General features: G+C 33.6%; 3 protein-coding genes and 1 long non-coding RNA gene across 14 annotated transcripts; 2 read left to right on the top strand and 2 right to left on the bottom strand.

Moving 5' to 3' along the window:
- Nucleotides 1-2,705: 2,705 nt before the first annotated feature.
- LOC145071226 (uncharacterized) lies at nt 2,706-6,258 on the bottom strand. Of its 8 annotated transcripts, none has more exons than XM_079018145.1 (9): nt 5,981-6,258; nt 5,566-5,810; nt 5,120-5,380; nt 4,511-4,967; nt 4,255-4,315; nt 3,921-4,166; nt 3,498-3,849; nt 3,347-3,404; nt 2,706-2,856 (listed from the first exon to the last, which is right to left on the bottom strand). In XM_079018145.1, the coding sequence occupies exons 5-7, from the start codon at nt 4,312-4,314 to the stop codon at nt 3,769-3,771; spliced, it is 387 nt and encodes a 128-aa protein (XP_078874271.1). In that variant the 5' UTR covers nt 4,315; nt 4,511-4,967; nt 5,120-5,380; nt 5,566-5,810; nt 5,981-6,258; the 3' UTR covers nt 2,706-2,856; nt 3,347-3,404; nt 3,498-3,768. The 8 variants fall into 8 exon arrangements, with proteins under 8 accessions (XP_078874271.1, XP_078874272.1, XP_078874266.1 ...); XM_079018146.1 differs by having other exon boundaries at nt 4,910-4,967; XM_079018140.1 differs by having other exon boundaries at nt 4,255-4,967; nt 5,120-5,227; nt 5,307-5,380.
- A 176-nt stretch (nt 6,259-6,434) lies between these two features.
- Nucleotides 6,435-16,521, top strand: LOC145070707 (uncharacterized). Of its 4 annotated transcripts, none has more exons than XR_013690050.1 (4): nt 6,435-6,601; nt 6,973-7,055; nt 7,148-7,304; nt 16,193-16,521. It is a non-coding gene; the product is annotated as an uncharacterized LOC145070707 (long non-coding RNA). The 4 variants fall into 4 exon arrangements; XR_013690048.1 differs by lacking the exon at nt 16,193-16,521 and adding an exon at nt 15,594-15,827 and having other exon boundaries at nt 6,436-6,601; nt 6,973-7,036; nt 7,123-7,304; XR_013690049.1 differs by lacking the exon at nt 16,193-16,521 and adding an exon at nt 11,395-15,587 and having other exon boundaries at nt 6,436-6,601; nt 6,973-7,036; nt 7,123-7,304.
- LOC145067495 (uncharacterized protein At2g29880-like) lies at nt 13,737-14,318 on the top strand. Its single transcript, XM_079014628.1, has 2 exons — nt 13,737-14,021; nt 14,109-14,318. The coding sequence occupies exons 1-2, from the start codon at nt 13,737-13,739 to the stop codon at nt 14,316-14,318; spliced, it is 495 nt and encodes a 164-aa protein (XP_078870754.1).
- A 334-nt stretch (nt 16,522-16,855) lies between the features above and the next one.
- Nucleotides 16,856-20,712, bottom strand: LOC145065770 (uncharacterized). The gene is made up of 2 exons (XM_079012842.1): nt 17,962-20,712; nt 16,856-17,604 (listed from the first exon to the last, which is right to left on the bottom strand). Exons 1-2 carry the CDS (start codon nt 20,579-20,581, stop codon nt 17,219-17,221), a joined length of 3,006 nt encoding a protein of 1,001 aa, XP_078868968.1. The 5' UTR covers nt 20,582-20,712; the 3' UTR covers nt 16,856-17,218.
- Between the last annotated feature and the right edge of the window lie 3,393 nt (nt 20,713-24,105).

The following is a 24,105-nucleotide window of genomic DNA, read 5'->3' as shown; positions in this document are numbered from 1 at the left end:
TGCTATGTGTTAAAATTAAAACAAATAATGAGAGTAAGATGATATTTTGAAAAAAAATAAGCGTTGTTATAACATCCAATAATATTTCCTAGCAAAACAAAGAGAAGTAATTATTCTGACGCAATAAAAAGATAAAATAATGATGCCTAGTACAATCGAAACTTCTAACCTCTAGAAAAGGGCATGTTTTCACTGTTTTCACCAAAAAGATTCTCGTACAGAGACAAATCCATGGCATCAACAATGTCTAGCAAAGGTGCTTCTGCACCACCCAATGAAATATGACATTTTTAGAAGAGGAGACTGTAAAAACCAACCCGCTATTTGTGACATCCCCATTTTCACGACCAGAAAAGACCGATTTTTTTTATGCTTTATAAAAATCAGAGTACATTTTTTAATAAAAATTTGCGGAATTTGTTCCCAATAAAACATGATAAATACGTTATCAAAGCATTTCCAAAGAAAAATATTTTTATTCAGTTTAAAACATTTGGGATGGCATCGTCAATACAGTAACATAAGCATAAACAGAACTTACATTCATTATCACTAGTGATTTATATCTCCTTAATCTCTCAGTGTAATGTGACTTCATAGCAACATTTGTGATATAAATAAACTGAGTGGGTCAGGTTGGGAAACCTGGTGAGTACATAGGGTTTTCAACCCACAATAATATAATTATTATGTTAAACATCAAGCAATCAACCCAATTACCCATCCTCATTATCTTCTTTACTCTTAAGGATCTACCCTAAGATTCAACTATTCCTCGTTCGTTCATTCCTAAGGAGTATCCTAAGGGATTGGCACTAAGTCTGCATAGTCGCCAAGGTTTATCTCGTTTATTGACAGTATCGTTTTCGAGAGTCCACTTGCAATACCTGTCAATTGGTTTTTAGAGTACACCGGGTGAACACATCGTTCACAACACCTACAGGTCGTGAGCCTGCTAGTGTTCCAATAGACTGTCTACAATAGTCTATGGTTGTCATCTATACTCTACAAGATGATGGGGCCATCGCTTGGATCATCGTTTGGCTCATCGTTTTGGCTCATCGCTTTGGTTCATCGCTTAAGTCATCGCTTCGCACCATATTTTATCACTCATATATCATCGCTCATCATTCATCTCATCTTTCATCGCTCATCATTTATCACATCTTTCATCGCTCATCCTTTATCTCACCTCTAATCTATCCATGTTTTACCCAACACATTTTGTAGATATAACATACATATACAGTTTAGATTATTTAAAACATGTATAAAACGTTTCATCCAGCATAGACAACAAGTATTCAGACAATATACACACATAGCACGTAATTTATATAAAATATTTCATATCTATGTGTAAGATGAAAATAACTATGCACTCACAATACGTAATTTATATTAAATACTTCATATCTATGTGTAAGATGAAAGGGACCATGCAATCACTTGGTAAGGTGGTGATTCCAAACTCAGACAACACTTCGCTACTCTTAAAACAATTTCCTTCGACAAAACCTAGTATCAATACCGCTAGGGTTTAGTCTAACTAACCGCGACTAATTAATAGTCTAGCTATTATGACTATTATATAAGCGTTAAACAACACTCTTATATAACTCATAATAATAGCCCAAATAATTATTTTAAGGTCCTAATAATGTTACTATAATTAATTAGAAGCTATATTAAAAATAGCGTAGGCGTAGCTCACTTACAACGGGTTTATATTAAAAAAAACCAGGATTTGCTGGAGCAGCGTTTCCGAGCCGAAAGCTTTTCTTCTCGGAGCCGTCGGGCGCTCCGGGGATTCCTTCTCATGCTAGGGAGGTTCCCTAGACTTGGAAGGGGTTTAGGGAGTCTAGAGAGAAGTTAGAGAGAGAAATAAAGGCTTATGGTGTGAAGAAAATATGAAGAGTTCATCTCTTATTTATTGGGGTTTTCTCGTAGAGTAGGCCCTAAGTTTCATCCGTATCTACCGCATACAAGCTCCATTTTCTACGTTCTTTATATACACGCGTTGGTATTTATGAGTACTACAACTTTCATTTAGACCTCGTCGGCTAATTCTCATTCTATCTCCGATTTGCAAAACTGTATCGAATTTATCGCGCTCGAAGAGTAAGGACTAAGTGTCGTCCATATCTTTCGCATACGAGCTCTATTATCGACATTCTTTATATCAACATGTTGGTATTTACAATTACTACAACTTTCATTCAGATCCCGTCGGCTAATTCTTACTCTATCTCAGATTTACAAAACTGTATCTAATTCGTCGCGGTCGAAGAGTAGGGACTAAGCTTCGTCCATATCTTTCGCATACGAGCTCCGTTTTCGACTGCCTTTTTATCGTTTAACTCCTATTAACGATATCTTCATTTATCGTTTAGATTATTTTGTCTAAAAATCGACCGATCTAACATTCAAATTTCGAGTTGTGCACTGCTATGCTAAATCTTAGAAAAATCATAACTTCCTCATACGAAGTCAAATTTGGACGTTCTTTTTATGCACACTCTCGGTTTAACATATACTACGAATTTCGTTTAGGTCGCTAAGGCTAAAAAGTATTTTATCGTAAATTCACTTTTTACGATTCCTGGTGTCGTGCCGGTTTAGCCGTAAAACTTCGACGGGTCATAACTTCTTTGTTATAACTCGGATTTCAGCGTTCTTTATATGTACGGAACCTTTGTGACATATACTATAACTTGGGCAAGATTATTTATTTTAAATTATCTTATATCAAAAATGTCATTTTTGACGCTCATTGTCTCTATTGACTAGCCTGAATCTGCGGGCGTTACACTATTTCTCTTCAAGAACAGGTAGTTCAAAGCTTTTTGGGTAAACCTGTAAAATCATAATAAATGGAAAAGAGTGAACGTCTAAAATATTACAAAGTGCTTAAATTTAAAAAGTTTTTTTTTTATTTTTGTTTATCTTTTTTTGTTTTAATTCCAATTTAGTTACACATTCACAACATTATACCGATATAATTTTGAAAGATCTATTTAACATGGATCGATAAACTTAGATTTATAGTCATATAGAAAAGTTTCTTTTTTTATTTATTAAGGTTTCAAACTTTAATTAATTTTCACATGTATCACAGTAACCACTAAAGATGCATCTTATATGTGTTAAACATGTTGAGTAATAAACTAAATAATAGTAAAGATTTGAATATTGAGCGGCTGATGAATAGCATTAAGATAAACCTTATGCTGAATAGAAAATATATTGTTCAAATATCTGTATAATATAATTAAAAAACGAAAATAATTTGTTATAAAAAAAATAAGAGATGATGAATTTGCTAACAAATAGAAACTATTTAAACCTTTCAAAGTCAGCAACTTGATGCTCCTCATTAGATATACACAAAGTAGCGGTGCAAGCTACAACATTCATTTTCATAAGTTCAGATTATATATTGATCATAAGTTCAAATTATCTCCAATTTAATAAAATAATACATAGAAAAATAATACCTGTCAAGGATAAAACAAAAGAGGTGCCTCTGAAAACATCATTCTATCTGCAACCATTTTTGTTGTCTCGTGTAAATTCTATAAAAAGACACAAACATTATTTATCAAAAAATAAAGATCGGATAAATTTACAATATATTTAAGAGGATAGAGGTAAGAAGCACCTTCAAATGTTAAAGTTAACCATTATTTGAATAAATAAAATCCAAATAAGAAGTAGAAGAAACGAAAATAAAGAAAGTATTTGCAGAGTTATAAAAAAAGTAAAAAATTAAAATTTAATCTCCATATCATCGATAAAACCGTCAATTGAGAGGTCTGAAGAATAGACAATAAGATCAAATCCAAGAAACTGCAAAAATTAAGAATAAATTATTGTTTCAAACAAAATAAAAGCAAAGGGAAATAAAAATAAACTCATACCTGAAGAACAATCATCTCATTATTGAGAATCACTTGATGATCTTGATCAATCTCCTTAAGGGTAGTATTAGATATAACAGTTGGTGGATAACCCCTTTTGTTTATATAACTAAAAACCTGTTTAGCTTTGCTAAAATCCCCTTTTTCCCATAAACATGATAAACTCATAGTCTTGCCATCTTCACTTGTCAATACACCCTTTATCAAAGCTGACAACTTTGAAATTGACTTTAACCAAACAATGTCCTGTAGATTTTTTTTTATGAATACTTATGTTTCCTAAGTGATTATATCAAAATACATTGAATTTTAGGTGGTTTTAATCAAACTAAACCTTCCAAAAAAGAAGGGTAAAAGCTCCTGGCTGCAAAAGCTTCAAGATTTGAACCTTCATCCTACAAAACATATAATAAAGATAAGGTATGATGAAAAAACAACAAAAAGATAATCAATTAGCACAACATTAATCTAAATCTTTATATTTTTATTAAAAATATGACAGATACATAACCGATCATATAAGGAAAATAAAAAAAATACAAATATGAAAGATAAGACATATAAATGGAATTAAAACCATGGAAAGGTACCTGTATAGTGAATTGAACCCCCAATATTTTGTGAATTGAACTCCAGTTAGCTATACAATCTTCAATTAAATTGACTAACACTCAAAAGTTTTTTTTGTTGGTTTTTCACCCGACTCAAAGTAAAAATTGGCCTTCTCATATCTAAGATCTTATTTTCTATTTATTTTTTTATCAGATGCCATAACATACTGAATGGACCAACATACCCTTCATTCTTATTGAACCATTTTTTGTGCCTAAAGAACTTAAATTCAAAGTCAAATAAAAAAAGACCATTACCCCCTTAATTCTTAAACCAATAAGTCCACATCCCTATGTAATCAACATTCCAAAATCAATTTTATGTTAAACATAAAATAACCAAAAGTAAAAACCCACATGCAAGAACAAAAAACTAACCTTTTGTTGGCATTGATTCAAAACTTTCTTGCTTACAATAATAGTTTTCGTGATATTCCTGTTTGGAATGTTAAGATAATGAGATGAACGTGAAGGAGAAAACACAGAAACCAAGATAACAAAAAAATGGTGTAAATTTAAGAAGATTCAAAAAATCAAAATTTGATTTTGTACATGAAGATATGGATAGTTATAAACATAACAACATACCTTATGAAGTATCAAAACAGATCCTACAAAAATACCCGTTCCAAACTCCCCCTCTGTTAGCACTTTGTGATGAATAGTACCAGAAACTGTACCTGTAGGATCCTAAAGCTTAAACCATACAAATAAGTAACTAAAATTTAAATTAACATACTTACATAATCATAATATGGCATATTAAGATCCTTACTTTAAGTGTTACTATGAGATCTCCTAGCCCATTTGAAGTACAAGACTTGATAACAACAACAACCTGTTATATACCTGAAGGAAAAAGTTATAATGACAAAAAGGCAACTTCTATGCAAGTTTAAAATTGAAGTTTATAACAATAAATGCATACATCAGGGAACAATAAAAACCAAACAATGCAGTCTATACAAATGTATAAATGAAGACTAATAAATCATAAATCAAAGAATCTTAATCGCCAAAATTGAAAAAAATACCTGGGATGGATGTTCTTCGACATTCATCTGTTTGGTCGATTTTTGGTTGATTATTGATTATAGGAGCAATGAAAGGATTAAAGTAAGAAAAATAAGAAGAAGTAGATGAGATGAAGCTTTGATTTATGTATTTAGATGATCAGAGCATTGTTGGTAATGGCCATGGATAATGGGGCAAAGAGAATGGCAAGATGTGACATCACTCTAAATCGCAACCTGGTTCCTCAATCAATCTCTTCAATGTTCTGTTCATAAATGTACTGAGATACATAAACAAAAATTGAAACCTAACATAACAAAGTTATTGAGCGATTCAATCAATTATGACAAAAATTAGGGTTGAAGAAACGAATTAAAATATGGAAGGACAATTATCGGGAATGCAAGTACTTTCACAAAAGGGAGAGAATTGTACTTGGATTTGAGGTCGCATAAGGGAGAATCGATTGAAGCAAACTCTTATATAGCCGGGACATGTAGCGAAAACTGCCTGATTTAATAAAACTGATTTGCAGTTTCTGGCTTCGGTCTTCATGGAGGTTGTAGAACATGGGAAGAAGACAACGTGGGGAGCAGCTGAACCTGATTAACCGTAATTATTGAGGCATGGACACAATCATGGGTAGAAGAAGCAGTAATCGATCGAATGAACTGCAAACAACCGCCAAATTGGAGTTTATGCGGCTATGATTGAAAGTTATAGGAGTTTTAAGGGTTAGGATTTGAACGACGGCTTTTCCAATAATATTAATAATATCTAAAAGAAAGCAGGTAATATTTGGGCTTAATGGGCTCATTTATCATACTACATAAAGAAATCTGATAATATTGACTATTCATAATTTTACAAATGCAACGAATATTTAGTTTTGGGCTCAAAGTATTACTACAATTTTGCCATAGGAAACTAGGGAGAGCAAGTCGTCTTCAACCTCTCGATTTAGGGTTTATGTACAGAAAATTTGGGGAAGAGCTCGTGAAAAATAATGGAACCTGAAACGAAGAAGAGGAAGCTTTTCCGTCCACCCCCTCGCCGGTTAGTAATCCCCGTCACTGTCAAAGCTCTATCTTTTATCTTTTCTACTATCTATATATACCTGTTAAACCTTACTTCGTTGATTACATTACTATTTTCTTTCCTGACAATTTGAATTAATGGGATCAATATCTTATCTTGACGAATCAACATACACTTGAAATACATCAAAGCTTGATAATTAATACGGAATTACAAATCCCAATTACGTGATAGATATTTGTTTAATTTGGGTATTCGATTTATATCCTCGAGAAGTAATCACTTAAAAGTTATTTTCCTCTCTTTCAATTCAAATATGTCGAGCAATTACAAAGTGCATATGATTGATTGTGTTTTGATGGTGTTCCTGCAAATATTTGAAATTCTAGGGCAACTCTTTCACCAGCTGGAAAGAAAGATCTTGCAGTTTCAACTTCAACAATAAAGCCAACTGTATGCATGTTCTTTTCAGGTGTTTAATTGACACTATTATAGAATGTTAAAGAATTCTTATATGAATTGAGAAGATGTAATGATAGGTTAATGTGGCTCAAACTGGTGTAGTCATTGATCTGAGGATTCAACAGGCTAAGAATCATGCAATTGCACAAGCTCAACAAGATGGGTCAAAAGCTAATTTCAAAATATTTGATTCTCCATTTGGGAACTTTCTAGTGCCTGTTGTTCCAACTCGTGCAGAACTTGGTGGATGATTGATCAGGTATGTTTCTCTTACATACTTGCTAATTGAGTAGCTTTTAGTTTATTTGTCTTGTGTTTTTGATGGGCATGACACTCTTGCCTATCTAAGATGAATAGAAAGATCCTTATTTAGTGTGCAAAGTTAAATTTTAATTGAATATTTCTCTAAGATGGATACATTAACAGCTCACTTTTCAAATACATAAATAAACCATAAAGTTCCATAATTCTTCTAAACAATACAAACCATTTGTAAACAACAAAAAACAATAAAAACCAAGTACCAAAACATAGCAACAATCAACCATAGCTATTTTTTTTCCCCTTTTTTCGTTTTGATCACATATTACCTCTTCAATCTCTAAAGAAAAACAATTAAACAAATGAAGTTGATATCAACTCTATAATATGTTACACATAAAAAAAGAGTTTTTCTTTAAAGTTATTACCTATTGCTATGTCGTCGTTCTCTAAAATATCATCAATGTCATCTGTAGTTACCTTCATTAAACCCAGTGTTTGGTGTAAACCAAAGCCTTGACTATCGATGGTGACAAGCTTATTCGATATGGATCTAGTACAATACCGCTCATGTTAAATGTCGACTCTGTGCCAAAGTTGAAATTTGTATTGCCAAAATATCTAACAAAAAATATAAAAACATAACTCGAAAATTTAATAAAAAAACTCAAAAAACTTAATTAAAAAACTCGAAGTTTTAAAAATAAACTAGAAAATATATAAAAGTTTACTTTTAGCCATCCGAGATACTATTAGGAACCGCAAAATATTTTGTTTCCACCACTTAAGAATTTCAAAGCTGGTAGTTTAAGCAAGTTTTGGCTCATCTTATTACCTTTTTAATTTTGTTTCTATTGCTACCGAGTTGTTTTCCTCAACATCTAAAAACTCACCGCAAAAAATTTTAAACATGCCGTATGTTCCTTTGTTTGCAAATTCCGAAATGAAATAGAGTAAAGTGAAGCAAAACTCAAAGGAAGCACTCTCCCAATTTCTCTTTGCAAATTACCGTTATCACAAGAAACATTATTACAAACTTCTTGAGATGAAGAATTCAACTCTAACTTGTCAAATCTTTATTTGTACATTATAAACAAAGTTTCCAATTTATTTTTAATATTTCGAACCAAATACGCAACCTGGATCTTCTTAACTTTTTTTGAAATGAGATTTTCTTATGTTATTTTGTACATAATCATCTACCTAAATGCATGCTCAATAAATGTTCGTTTCATTGTCGAATCCAACTTAATTTCAAAATAAATGTAGTCGTTAAGCTTGTCAAAATTCCCTCGGTATTTATCTTATTTTAGTTACATCGGATTACACATCAAACAAAAATCTGTTTTGTTTTCCATACTTGTAGATGTTTGTCCACGCCTAAAATTTCCCTAAAAAGATGTGCCAACAATTTTAAACTTCCTGATACAAGCTTCGTTTTATTCTTTATTTTTTCAAGAAAAGCGACCATTAGTTTGCAAACATCAAAAAATCCGATTGCTCGGGGACTTCTAGATCACGAAAATAAGAAACATCCTCAAAATCATACTTAACAAAAACTTCTCTTAACTCCACGACAAGTTTTAACATGTCATGAGTTGAGTTCCACCTTGTTGGACAATAACACATAGACTTTTTCGATTCCACATTACAATTGTCCATGTATGTTTTAGATTTTGTGCTTCTTTGTGTAGATTGTCTAATATATCTACCCGCTTTTTGCACACACTTTACACGCTAATTATTGTCTTTTAACCTATCTTTCACAATATGATTTAAAATATGGGTCATGCACCTCACTTGAAAGTGTTTTCCACCCTCATACAAATTTGGCAATTTTTGACTCAAAACTCAACTACTCAAGTGTTTTATCATTAGGAGATGCATTATCTACCCGTCATAGTCTTAAGACCCGAGGGTGTGTGCGGGAAGGATCCTTCACTTTTTGCCTGCCACGTCAGCCTTTCCCCTTACTTTTCTTTCCCTCACCAAAACCTAGGGTGTGTATGGGAAAAGATCTTTCACTCTTTTTAATATATATATATATATATATATATATATATATATATATATATATATATATTTCATACAAATATTATACTCATTTTGCAGGGAATTAAAAACCATGAATTTGGATATATTTTATATAATTTTTTAGTAGGTATATAATTTAAAAAATATTTAAAAACTGAAAAAAAAAAAAATAAAATAAAAAAGAAAAGCCTAACCAACCAAAACAGGAGAAAGAATGCGAGATCTCTATCCCTACTCCCTTTCCGTACCTTCTTTCCTGTAGGGACGGTGCAGTGTTCCAATGTGCACGAACGCCTCACGTACCCCCTTCTCGCGATGCTCCGTCCGGCCTAATAAATAACAATCTTATACCCAAACCTTGTATGCTTTCTGATAAAATATGCCCATATTATCCATATATGGATATCAATGGGTCTAAACTAATAAAATGTTTGTGTATCACCCAATCATCATCTATAAAGTGTGTCATAACAACGTTGTAGTTAGACCTTTTGATATGCAGATATCCAAGTGTTCTTAGTCAAATGAAGTGTGTTTGTGGGACTACTCAAGTAAGCCAAACATTTATTTTTTCTTCAATATAGTATTTAGCAACATCCCTACTAACTTCTTTATAACGCGATAACCAACTAAACTTTCTATTCAATGCATTAGTATATTCAACAAAAGCTTTATTTTTAATTAGTTTGGAAGATAATTCACCTATAACAATCAAGTTCTATAAAGGTTTTTTTATCCTAGCATAATCATGTTTCCATGTTTGTACACGATCATCCCCACTTGCTTTTTTTTTTTTTTTTTTTTTTTTTAACTTATATACTTTTTTTCATATCAAATTTCGTTTTTTTTTTCTCGTAATTAGAAACATTTTTTTAAGTTAGAAGTTTCGTTTCTTATTGGATAGGCTTTGTGAACCTTGATGCAATACAATTAGAATTACATAAACTATACAAATAGAATTAAAATTACATATTACATAAACAATACAATTATATCGTTTATGCAATTGTAATTGTAATTATATTGTTTACATAGTTACAATAAATTTAGAATTCTAATTGTATCGTTTATATAATTATAATTGTATTGCTTAGGGTTCTTAAAGCCGATCCAGTAAGAAACGAAACTCCAAGCTTTAAAAAAATCAATTTCCTAATTATGAAAAAAATACGAAAATTACGATGCAAAACAAAGTATATAAGTTTTTAAAAAAAGAAGCTAGTTAGGAAGGTAGTGTCCAAATATGGAAACATGATGAGGCTAGGATCAATAAAGCTTTATTGAACTTGATTGTTGTAGATGAATTACCTGTTGAAAATGAATCTTTTGTTGAATATACTAGCGCATTAAATGGTAAATATTGTTTACGTCGTAAAGTTAGTAGGGATGCTACTAAGTACCATATTGAGGAAATAAATAAATTATTGGCTTAGTTGAGTAGTCCAACAAACACAACTCATTTGACTACGAACACTTGGACATTTTCGTGTCAAAGGGTAACTATATGGTTGTTACGACACTTTATAGATGAGAATTGGGTGATGCAAAAACATATTATTATCTTTTGACCGATTGATAGCCATATGTGAATGATGTGCGGCATGATTTAATTAAAAAACACACATGGTTACGTATTAAGAATGTTATGATTATGATGGTAGACAATGCATCTTCTAATGATAAAAGTACTCTAGTTTTTCATCTAAAAGTTCTTAAATTTGTATGATGTTGGAAAACACTTTCAAGTTAGGTGCATGACCCATATATTAAAGATATTTGTGAACTAGTGGTCGATATTCTTGAAAATTTCAAGAATAAATCAGAGCTTGTGTAAAGAAGTTTAAAGTTGGTGGCATATTATTTTAGAGAAATTTTAGATATAGATAAACATCTATGAGTATAGGAAACGAAACTGGATTTTTGTTTGATGTGTAATTTGATGTGAAAATTTCAAGAATAAATCAGAGCTTGTGTAAAGAAGTTTTTCATCTATCGTTTATGCAATTGAAAAATGTTGGAAGAGTTTTGACAAAAGTTGTAATGACTATATGCAGAGTTGGCAATGGGTTGACTTGGGTTGGGTAATTTTATTTTATTGTATTTTTTTTTCGTGTTCAACTCATTTGTTATATGGATTGAAGATCTCAACCCAACCCAACTTGTTTACTTAAATAGGGTTGAGATTTCCAACCCTACCCAATATGTTAGGTAAATGGTTTGCCATCAGGTTAACCTATTTATGTATTTCTCAACCCAACTTGTTAAATAAACAGGCTGACCCATTTAAAATTCAAAATGCAAATAAATTAACAAAAGATTACACATACTTAAAGAACTTAACTTGGAAGCAAGTTAAATGTGAGCACTTTAATTAAAAAAACATTAATACTCCCAATATATAATGTTTTACTTAATAATATGGAATGGGATGGATTTAGAAGAGGCTTGTGATTCGTGTATCAAGGAATGTCGAATGAGAGAGTCGTCGATCGAAGAGAGGTTGTCACGCTGAGAGCAAGTCGTTGATCGAAGACAGGTTGTCACGCTGAGAGCAAGTCGCAAAAGAGAAGGAGAGCATAGCAAGCTAAATTTAGGGTTCTGAGATTGACAATACGGTACCAAGGGTAGACATTCTAAAGTGGTGGAAACCAAATGTCTTATGGTTCGAAATTGTATCTTGGATGGCTAATGGTAAACTACTTTTACGCCTTGTTCGTGAGTTTTTAGTAAATTCAATAAAGGAAAGAGAAGAAAAATTTTCTTTATTCCGTGTTCCCGAGTTTGAAGGAAATGAAAAGAAAATTTTAAGTTTCTGTGTTCCCGAGTTGGGAGGGAAAAGAAAATAAAACTAAAAGATTACAATTATACCCCTATTTACACATCATGTTTAGAACATGTAAAAAAACTAAACAATATGAACTTTGGCTCTTTGAATTATATAGTTGAGTATTATGCTTGTGTTGTTGATTTGTTAAGTCGAAAGGGGAGGTTTTTAGAGAAGGTTGTTGAATTTTGACCAACAGCAAAAGGAACGACTTCATAGAATCAACTACAGTGGGAATCAAAATCAATCAGAATCTTTTAATCAAACAATCAACTAATGAATCAAACTCAAGTCAACAAAGAAAAACTAAAGAATTAAAATTCTGACTCTTACGAATGAAGTCCAAAGCAAAATACCATAAAAAACCGAAAAACCATAAAATTTGAAGATATGACCAACTTTTTACCTCCATTTATCATCTTTCTTACAAAGATCTTCCGCATCTTCATTGAAGAACTAAAAATCGTCATTGTATCGGCTTTGATTACGCAACAAATAGATGAAAGCATCTACAAATTCATTGTCATCCAAACCCATCGGCTCTAATTCTTTTTCAATTTCCTCACCTGTATAGACATGATATTTGTTCCCTTCCCTCGTAATATCAATGATTTCTTTAAAAGTATGCACAATACTAAGTTCAAAAGATTCCGGTTGAGGTTGGGGTACAGGTTCAGCTACTACTTCATCTTCATCTTGAAGTTTTCTTTATAGTTTTCTTCTTTTACTTTCGAGCTTCTTGGCTTTTGAACTCTCATCGGGTGTAACATGCGTTGCTGACACTATTTGAATATCCCCATCATCATCTTTGTATTCATTATCCAAAATTACCTCATTATTTGCCATTAGTTCATTAACATCAACAACTTTTTCTATTTTAATTTTTGTGGATTTGTTTAACTTGTCGTTTTTCTCTTTTGTTGTTTCCGCTTTTGATCCCGATGCTCTGTCAACTAAAAATAAAATATCCAAGTGATCGTAGTTTGAAATTTTTTTGGCCTTGAATGCAGTTGCATCAGGGTTTGTCTATTTATAAATAAACCCAAAAATAATTAGTAAAGTTAATGGTAAAAATATATATAAAACAATAAATCAAACGTAAAACCAACACGTATACTAATTAATTGTGCTCACACTCCCTCCTCTACTTCAATTTATTTTGTTTGAAGAATTTCAGGAGAACCCACTCAATGAAGTACCCCAGAAGAAATCATGATATTTACCAAAATTACTTTTTAAAGTTTTCATTCGGTTTTTAAATGATCTTTGGTAAAAGACCTGTTAAACTCTTTACTCATCACTGTAATCATGTTCGCATTAGTTTGCGAAGTGAATATAGCGTTAACCTGATTACCTTGATTACCTATTTTATGTTCGTTTACCAGTGCTTCAATGAGAACATTATCCATCTTATCTGTCCACGCCAAATTTTCTTTCTTCACAACACTTCCGTCAGCTTCCCTTTTGGTCATGATCGCTCTGTGCATACAAACATAGCAAAACGAGCCATTGACCAAAAGGGCAGCTGATGGAAGTGTTGTGAAGAAAGAAAATTTGATGTGGACAAATAAGATGGATAATTCTCTCGTTGAAGCACTGGTTGACGAACATGAAATATATAACCATGTTAATGGTACATTTACTTCGCAAACTTATGCGAACATGATTGCAGTGATGAGTAAAGAGTTTAACATGTCTTTTACCAAAGATCATTTAAAAAACCGAATGAAAACTTTAAAAAGTAATTTTGGTAAATGTTATGATTTGTTCCGGGGTACTTCATTGAGTGGGTTCTTCTGGAATTCTCAAACAAAATATATTGAAGCAGAGGAGGAAGTATGGGCACAATTCATTAATGTACGTGTTGGTTTTACGTTTGATTTATTGTTTTATATATTTTTTACCATTAACTTACTAATTATTTTTAGGATTGTTTATAAACAGGCAAACCCTAACGCAATTGCATTTAAGACCAAAAAAATTTCAAACTACGATTACTTGGATATGTTATTTTCAGATGATAGAGCATCGAGATCAAAAGTGGAAACAACAAAAGAGAAAAACGCCCGGTTTAGCAAATCCATAGAAATTAAAATAGAAAAAGTTGTTGATGTTGATGAACTAATGGAAAATAATGAGGTAATCGAGAAATAGTTAAAGCCGATGGGTTTGGATGTTTTCATCTATTCACCGCGTAATCAAGTTGATGCAAGGACAATTTTTAGTTTTCAATGAAGATGCGGAAGATCTTTCGAAGAAAGATGATGGATGGAGGTAAAAAGGGAGTCATATCTTCAAAATTTTGGTTTTTATGGTATTTTGTTTTGGACTTCATTTGTAGGAGTTGGAATTTTGATTATTTAGTTTTTCTTTGTTGACTTGAGTTCGATTTAGTAGTTGATTGTTTGGTTAAAAGATTTTGATTGATTTTGATTTTCACTGTAGTTGATTTTAAAGTCGTTTCTTTTGTTGTTGGGCAAAAATTCAACAAGCTTCTCTAGAAACCTTCCATTTTGACCTAACAAATCAACAACACAAGCGTACTGCTCAACTATGTAATTCAAAGAAGCAAAGTTCATATTGTTTACTTGTTCTAAAATGATGTGTAAATAGGGGTATAATTGTAATCTTTTAGTTTTCCTTTCTTTTTCCTCCTAACTCGGGAACATAGAAACTTAGAATTTTTCTTTCGAACTCAGGAATAAGGAAAGTTTTCCTTCCCCTCTCTTTCTTTCTGTCAATATTTTCCTTTCCTTTCCTTTATTGAGTTTACTAGAAACTCAAGAACATGGTATAGGAGTTGCTACGTTTTTTATGCTTGGTTTTATTGTTTACGGATGATTTTTGTTGTTTACGAATTATTTTATTGTTTTGTTTAAAAGTTCCATTTTGGGTGTACATTTGGCTCTAAAACTTGTACTATCACCATTGGTTCTAACCGGTCTTTCTTCTTAATTTACCTGATGGTACCGATATCGTACCCTATAATATCTAAATGTGCAAACGTCAAACAATAAAATGGGACTGTTCAACTACTGTGAGATGTAAAAACAATTATTTGAGATTTGAGACAAAATGTAGGCGAATGTTTCCTCTTTAGTCTTTGATTACAAAGTTTTGTTAACTCTTAATACAAGTACATTAACTGGCCCATGTCTTTTTACACTGATAAAAGTTAAATCAGAGAATGTTTTGATAAAATGTAACCTTTCTACTTTTGTAAATCAACCAAGGTGATTCACATTATATCATTTTGAGTGCAATATAGAATTTTTGAACTCACCAACTATGTTTGATTTGCCTCCTCATTACCTTCGGTTAAAAAGTGGAAGCATTATGGATATCGATCCTCAGATATATCATGTAATGGAACCATATTAATATGTAGAGGCGTTTAGCATTATGTCATCATTACTTTATTTTTTGTAGGTCAACATGTTGGTAAAAGGGTATTTTTGTCAAGAGTTCATCTATTGGCGACCAAAGATGATATGTTTCCATCCATAACAGTTTCTCATTCATCGACTTAGTTTTATATGTTGTAAAATCAACCAATTTTTTATCAACACATGTTACAATATGTATCTATCATAATCATTTGACATATCTTTCATGACATGCCTATAGATGGATATTGTGTCTAATATTGTATTGTATTCTAAATCTATATCTATATATGATTATAGATGGTTGTAATCTTTATTTTTATTTTGAACTATATGGGAACCCAATTTTGCACTTTTAATACAAGGGGTATAAAGGCCTAAAAGAAGTTATTCAGCATTAACACCCCAAGAACAAATATAGAATTGTATTTTTATTTAAGAAAACTAAATATAAAGTGATTAGAATGATGAAAGTTGAGAAAAAGTTTTAATCATTTTAGTTGTATGGAATATTCATATTTGATCTTTTCATTTATGTAAGCGAACTTTTTTTTATTTATTTATTTTTATTTTTATTATGTCTATAAGCAAGATATGTATTTAGTTTGATTATACTAATATCTTTATTTATTTCAATTTTAGGTACCAAATGGTTGGGAATTACACAATTGACATTGTACTTGTAGTATCATGATAAAGCCAAAAGAAGAATCAAGAGAGCCGTTAATGGAGTTGGTTGCATTAACAAAAGTGCAAGTAATTGAGTTTGATTTTCAATTGCTATTGAAGATATCTGAATGTTTAAACTTTAAAGTCAGCATATAATTTTTTGTAGCCTGATTATGTGTTTGATTGTAAGCTTGAACTTTAATTTGATTTGTGGTCAATATTTGTTTGCATTTTGTTGTTGATAGTTTTGTCCTGTATTATCAAATTCTTGATCTTCAATAAATTTGATTACTTTGAATCAAGTGAGATTTTACAAGTTCACCTTTCTTTGTTGACTTGCTTATCATACATACACATTTCATTCAACACAATAATATGTTATCATCAAGCACAACCATTTCGAGGTCTAACCAGATAATATGTTTTCATTCAGAGAATTCATCGACTCTGAATCATTTACATCTAGAGTCCTTGAATCATTCATAGTCTACGAAACAACCCTTTAGTAAAACATCTTGGTAATAATCAAATAATAACGTAATTATCATGAATTTTGACAAAATTATGCGGTTTGTCCAATGGTTTGCTGATTGATTTGGTACAACTATCTAAGCCAGTATGCACTTTTCCCCGTGGTTTCAACTATATAAGAATGGAAAGGGGTTTCAAGTATATAAGAAAGGAAAGGACATTCATGTCTATTATACAAATAAGATATCAATAGCTAATCATGTCCCACTCATTCCCAATCCAATACATCAGGGATAACTTTTATGGTTGAATATCATAATAAATAGTATACATATATTTCAATTATTATTTAACGTACTCAAGCCTTTAGGATAATAACTAACTAGAAACTAATTTTAGATAACGGTTAAGAATTGTATCAACTCAAAACCGTTTTTTAACCGCAACATATATGGTATTTTAAAACTCGATGTTTTCAATAGAAACCACACATCTTTTTATATACAATCTCAAAATCACCATTTAGTTTTAGACGTTTTCAAGCTTGAGTAAGGGAAGATGATCGACTACATCATGACCGTTCTTCTTGGTCCCAACCACCATAGCCGGAGTGCACTGGAGTAGCATCTTGCACACTTCCTTCATGGATGGTCTCTTTGTTGGCAGTCTACTAGTGCACCATAGCCCGAGTTTGAACACACTACTCATTTCATTCATGTACATGGGCTCCATAATATCTTTGTCTAAAACATCTTCTATTGGTTCACTTCCTAAAGCATGTTGCATAGCCCATTCTGCTAGTGATGAATGCTCGTTGCCATCGCTCGCTTCTCTTCCCGTTGTCAATTCTAACAAGATCACCCCGAAGCTGTAAACATCTATCTTCTCGTTTACTTTTGTCGTATGAGCATATTCTGTAACAAATTTAAATACTTTATTAGAGCTATGGTTTAAGAAAAACAAGGACTACATATTACTATCGTTCAAGTACGTTTAATTGTTGAGTTCTAGTAAGATTAGGTGCATTAGTGCTTGTATGATTGCACCTAGACCGCGACATCACTTATGGATGCTCATTTTTTTAATGGACAAATATGTGAGGACAACTAAACCCAAGAGGTCACTCATCCTAATATTACTATTGTCCATGTATACTTAAATGTATACTTAACTGTGGAGTTCTGATGAGATCCATTGCATTAGTGTTGATATGATTGCAAGTGGTATTTGAAAAAGCAATATAAATACAATATTGTTAATTGAAACTTTACCCGGAGCCATGTAGCCGAATGAGCCAGCCACTGTTGACATTGCAGCGAGCTCGTTGCCTTTCTCTAAGATCTTGGCTAACCCAAAATCCGCAATCTTTGCATTGAATTCACTATCTAAAAGCACGTTGCTTGATTTCACATCACGGTGAACAACTGCAGGACAACAATCGTGGTGCATATAGGACAACCCTCGAGCCGCCCCGAGTGCTATATGCAACCTTTTAGGCCAATCAAGTACCATATGACGCACAGAACTCGTCAACCCACGGCTCGTTGGAGTCTGCTTTCGGTGTAGCCAACGGTCCAAACTTTGGTTCTCTAAGTACTCGTACACAAGAAGCTTTGAGTTGTCACTCGAAATGTGACCTATCAATTTCACAATGTTTGAGTGTCGAATCATGCTTAAAATCTCAACTTCTGCTAAAAACTCTTTCTGGAGCCTTAAATCTAAATCCTTTTTGGTTGAGATCTTCTTTACTGCCACCACATCGCCGGAACGGTTCACCGGAATCTTATACACCTTCCCGGAACCACCATGACCGATCATGTAGTTATCGTTCAAACGAGGCAAAATTGTGGATTCTGTGAAGGTTAATTTCTGAAAAGAAGTGAATTTCCATTTTGAATTGAAACCGTGTTTTCTTCTCCGGTAAAGAACGATGACATATGCAGTCGTTATCACCGCCAGGAGCAACAATATTGCTGCTATACTTCCGATTATCGCCACCGACTTACCGGAAATCTTGCTAGATTGTCCGGATTGGGATCGGGAAGTGCAAGAATTAAGTCCTAAGACAGGATTATTTGAACAAAGACCGGGGTTTCCTTGGAAACTTCTCTCAAAGGCACCATTATCGAGCTGAGACGGGATGTTTCCGGCAAGATTATTGCCGGAAAGATCAAGAGAAACGAGCTGCCGCCCTAGCTGAGCCGGTATTTGACCGGAGAGTTTGTTTCTTGATAAGTCGAGTACTGTAAGAACTTTTAAGAGCCCGAGGCCTGCCGGAATCTGACCGGAGAGTTGGTTTCTACTGAGATTCAAAGTGTTGAGTGAATCCCAGGAAACAATAGTCGCCGGAAGTTCGCCGGAGAGTTGGTTTCCGTCGAGCAATAAAGTTGCTAAATTAGGAAGTGCGGTTAAATCTTGAGGAATTCGACCATTGAATAGATTATTACTTCCTTTGAAAACCCGCATATTTGTCCAAGAAGATACTCCGGTAGGTATCTCACCGGAAAACCTGTTGTTACTGATTTCTAGTATTGATAATTGTGGCGCCAATTCCGACGGCAACTCACCGGAAAATGAATTATCACTCATCATCATCTTCTCCAAGCTTGAAAGGTTCCATAACCCATCTGGAATTTTTCCTGAAAATTTGTTATCATAAACTTGAAGAACCCTCAAGCTGCTACATGTTTCAAGCGATTTTGGTATCTCGCCTGAAAGATTGTTACTGTAAACAACCAAGCCTATGAGCTTCCCGTTGTAACACAGGTTCTGCGGAATGTTTCCAGTGAACTGGTTTTCGTCCACCTCGAATAACTTCAGCTCAGAGTACCTTCCGAAATCCGGTGGTAGTTCACCGGAGAAATTGTTAGTGAAAATTCGAATGTCGTTCAAACTAGGCAAGCGGCCGATGCTAGCCGGAAGTTCACCGGATAACCGATTGAACATGAGAGTCAAGTTTGTTAACCGCATTAGATTCCCGAAACCTCCGGGGACTTTTCCACTGAGCTTGTTCGCAGAAAGATCGATGATCTTCATGTTCAATGCTTGAATCGAATCCGGGATTTCACCTGTTAGATCGTTCCCGTAAAGATAAACTTCGGTTAAGTTCTTTAACAAGAACAGATCACTAGGTATCGATCCAGTCAGGTTATTGACTGATAAATCCAGCAGTTCCAGAGCCGGCATACCGGAAAATTTTCCGGGTATCTCTCCGATCAAGTTGGTTTCAGTCATGTAAAAAAATCGAAGTTTTTTCAACTGAATAAAACTCTGGGGTAGTCTTGATGGGGTAAAATTGTTAAAAGACAAATTTAATTCTTCCAGATCTTCTAAATAACCGATTTCCTGAGGAAAAGTGCCATTGAAAGGACACTGGTGTAATTGAAGCGATGAAAGCTTTGATAATCTAGAAATACTCGCCGGAATGTCGCCGTAGAAGTTATTGCCGAAGAGGCTGAGGTATCTGAGCTCCGGCGACAACCGTGAGATGTCACCGGGTAGATTTCCTTGAAAGTAGTTTTGAGAGAGGTCAAGGTACTGGAGATTGGTGCAGTTGTAGAGGGCTGTCGGAAAATTTCCGGTGATGTCATTGTAATTTAGATCAAGGTGTGTTAAGTTTTTGATGTCACAAATAAACGGTGGGACAGTTCCGTTGATGTTCTGATTGAAGAGGGTGATTCCGGTGATGGTGGTGCCAGAACATGTAATCTCCGGCCAGCTGCAAGGGTTGGAGGATTGGTCCCAGTGGTTGATCGAGGGTGGATTTGACCAGAAGCTTTTGAGGTTGAGAAGGGTGGTTTGATCATTTTGGGTGGTGGGGGACTGTGAAATTACGTGAAAGGGTAGAAGGAAGAGGAAGAGGAGAAGAGAGGGCAGGGGTAGTATTGACATATTGGTTTTGGCTCACGGCGGAGGAAGGTGATTGGTTTATGGTGGTGGCATGTAGGATAAGGAGAGTTACTTGCAATGCAGAGGTGTGGAAACAAAAATGTTAGGTTGACTTTCAAATTCGACGTTCAGCGTTTTGATAATTATAAAGAGTGAATTACAAGATTGGTCCTTCAACTTGTCCGTTTCGTCTAGAATCTAGATGCTTTTCTAGATGTCAGTCGCAATCAAACAATGTTTTTTTGTTAGTTTTTAAATGGTTTTCTATAAATACCCATCTCCGAAGTTATAAAATTCAAACGGTTATATAAAAAGGAAAATAAACAAAACAATGATGTCAAATTAAATATTAAAAAATTGATTAGATTGAGTTTAGATAGGTAAATTTTGTTAAGGGGTACTTATAGCACAAAACTAGGGGTGAGCAAAAACCGAACCGACTAAAGAAAAATCGATAAAACCGCAACCGAAAAACCGAAACCGATGCAAAAACCAATGGTGCGGATTTAATTTTTGCAAAAACCGAAGGTCAACGGTTCGGTGTGGTTTCTATCCAAAAAACCGGTCCACCAAAACCGAACCGCACTGCAAGCGTGTATAGTAATAAATCAATCAATGTATATCATATACATGCTATTTAAAATACTTATAAACGATAATATATTTATTATATGTTTATTTTGTGTTTTGTAAGACTATATGGGGTGCAAAAGAAATGTTCTATTACTTGCCAAACATACTAATCTATTACATTTAATAAGCTTGTAACAAATTATGTCAAAATCAATCAACCTTCAATTATTAATTAGTTTCTGAGTAGTCACAAGTTATATTTTAAGCGACTTACAGTCTTTGTTTATGTATTTTTGTTTTGAGTTGAAAATAAATGATTTAAAAAAAACAGCACAATAAAAACTTATATGCATATGGTTTTTAGTTCTTACAGTTTTAAAAAACCGCACCAAAAAACATAAAAAATGCACCAAATTCTAAACACAGTTTAAAACCGAAACCGCACCGATACAAATCGAAACCACATTTAAAAACCGAAAAACCGAACCATTGCAAAACCACACCTAACGGTTTTAAGAATACAAAAACCGCACCATAAGGTTTGCGGTTCGGTTTGACCTTAAAACCGCACCAAGCCGCACCATGTTCACCCCTACACAAAACTGTTGGCTAACACGCCCATATATAAAAGCACATTGTATTAGCTAATATCATTCTTTCGTTATTGGGTTCCGCCAAACACACTATGTGCAAAGTGCAAACCACCAAAAAAAAGTTATATTAATTAAATTTTATATGTACATCTAATTACTTTGAAAAAAAATCAAAGTCAATGTTAAAAATAAAAAAAAGTAAAAAAGCAAGTCTATGCACGAGTGCATCTTTACTCGTGAACTCCACGAGTTTCAAACTCAAGTCTCCCACCAAGGTTTAAGTCTTACACCATGCATGGGTGTGAAATGATATTTGGGTTATCTGGAAAATACCGGTTATAATAAAAATTTGGGGGTTAATTTTAAAATTTAGACATGAAAATGAACATTTCCGGATATAGACATACATTCCGCGGAGGTCCCTCCATGGAGAACAATAAAATCCCCGCAGAGAGGGGTAGTTTAGTAATTTCACCCTCTTCTCTTTGACAAAAACGATTCCTTGGCTTTGTTCCCCAACTGGTCCCGTTATTCCTCTTCGACATCGAACGTCGGGTGGTTAAAAACAACAGTTTTCCAGTGACGACTTCCAATCCGGCGACAACCACATCAAACTACGTTATTTTCCGGCGAAATCGAGTGGATACGACTTCAAATCCGGTACTGATCAAGGGCAATTTCCCCGATATTTTTGCCGATGGATACGGCTCCCGGGTATTTCTCACATTCTCCTCTTTTGATTAATGTCGTATATAATTCAAATGTTACGAAAACTGAATTGATTACCGTGAATATATAACAGATTTAGATTTTGTAGATGTTAGGATTCACAGGGGCTCGATTTTGGGAAGATCCATTCCGTGAAGAGTTTCACTCTGCAGAGGATCCTCAGCGGAGTGACCTATTCCTTTCGCGGAATGTGTTAAGCTGCCAAAATTGAGTCTTCGCGGAGGTGTAGGTCATTCCGCAGAGGGTTCTCTGTGGAATGACCTCTAGCCTCCGCAGAATGACTAGAAATTAGTTTTTCCATAATTTTTTCTGCCCGTATTTAGTATTATATAAAAAGTACGTTGCTATTTATTTCATAAACCGAATTAGAAAAGTAATTTTGAAACCTTGTTTTTTATTTTCAATTACTAACGTTTTATATGAAATTAAATGTATATGTTTTGTAGTACGATGATCTCAATCAAAAAGCAGATTTAACTTTAAAAGGCGTAGTGGGTACTATCATTAAAGACTATTTTCTGCGCCTAACACAATCACAACGACTATTATTTAAAGCTTCGCCGTTTGGAAAATTCTTAGGAATACATATCCCACATGGTGACCCCTTACTTGTATATTTGATGATGTTGTATGAAGTAAAGTCTCAACAAGTATTTGAAATGAGGAGGTTTCTTTTTTAGATACAAGGGATGCAGTTGGATTTCAGTGAAACTGAATATATTTTGATTTGTGGTTTAAAAGTTGGTCCTTATGTGGATTTACTCCAAGACGAAAAAGGCCAGTCAAATTCAAATCTTTGTGCTCGGTTGTTCCCAGACATTTCTGATGCACGTTTGCGGCTGAAAGATTTAGAAGACTACATTATATCTCTGAATTATTTGTCACTTCAGGATGAAAATGTTGTAATACTTATCCATCTTGTTTATATGTTGAAAGGTCTCCACAGACGGGACGTTAAAACGGGCATTCCCGCGACATTATACAAGCTTTCTGATAATATAGATGATTGGAACAGGTATTACATTTTAAGATTGTGTATAAATACAATAATAAAAATTATAATAAATAAATTGAAAATTGCAGGTTTGCATGCGGTACGTATTTATGGACCTATACTTCGGGCTTGATGCGTGGAATGTTTGAGAAAATAGAAAAATAAAGACTATTCAAGCAGACCAATCTCGAATTCAAGAAAGTACACAAGTATACCGTTCCCGGTTTTATGATTCCATTTAAGGTTAGTTTCTAATGCATTTAAATAGTTATCATACTTTTGAACTTCGGTTTGTAGTATATAATACCGTTGTATTTTCATTTTATATACTATAATAGCATGATACTTACCTTTTTTCCATAGATATGGATTTTGGAGACATTCCCAGAGGCAACCCAGTTTTATATACGCATGCCGGCAGAATTGCCACGGATGAGGTCGTGGAGAAGTAAAACACCATTATCTTGGGTTTAATGTGGTCGAATAATCAACATCTCTGTGGTATGACTTTCAAATCATCTCCTATTGGACAGTGTTCATGCTGCTAGTACGTTAAGTTTTTGGAAAGAATAGAGTATGATCTCTTCCAAACTCAACACTACACATAGGCTGCATATACTCCCATTGGATGTAGAGTT

Source organism: Lactuca serriola, chromosome 8 (genome assembly GCF_051521515.1).
Source record: "Lactuca serriola cultivar US96UC23 chromosome 8, Lser_US96UC23_V15, whole genome shotgun sequence".
NCBI classification, from domain to species: Eukaryota; Viridiplantae; Streptophyta; class Magnoliopsida; order Asterales; family Asteraceae; genus Lactuca; species Lactuca serriola.
Note: the sequence above shows the minus strand (reverse complement) of the source record. Positions and strands in the feature narration are given on the sequence as shown.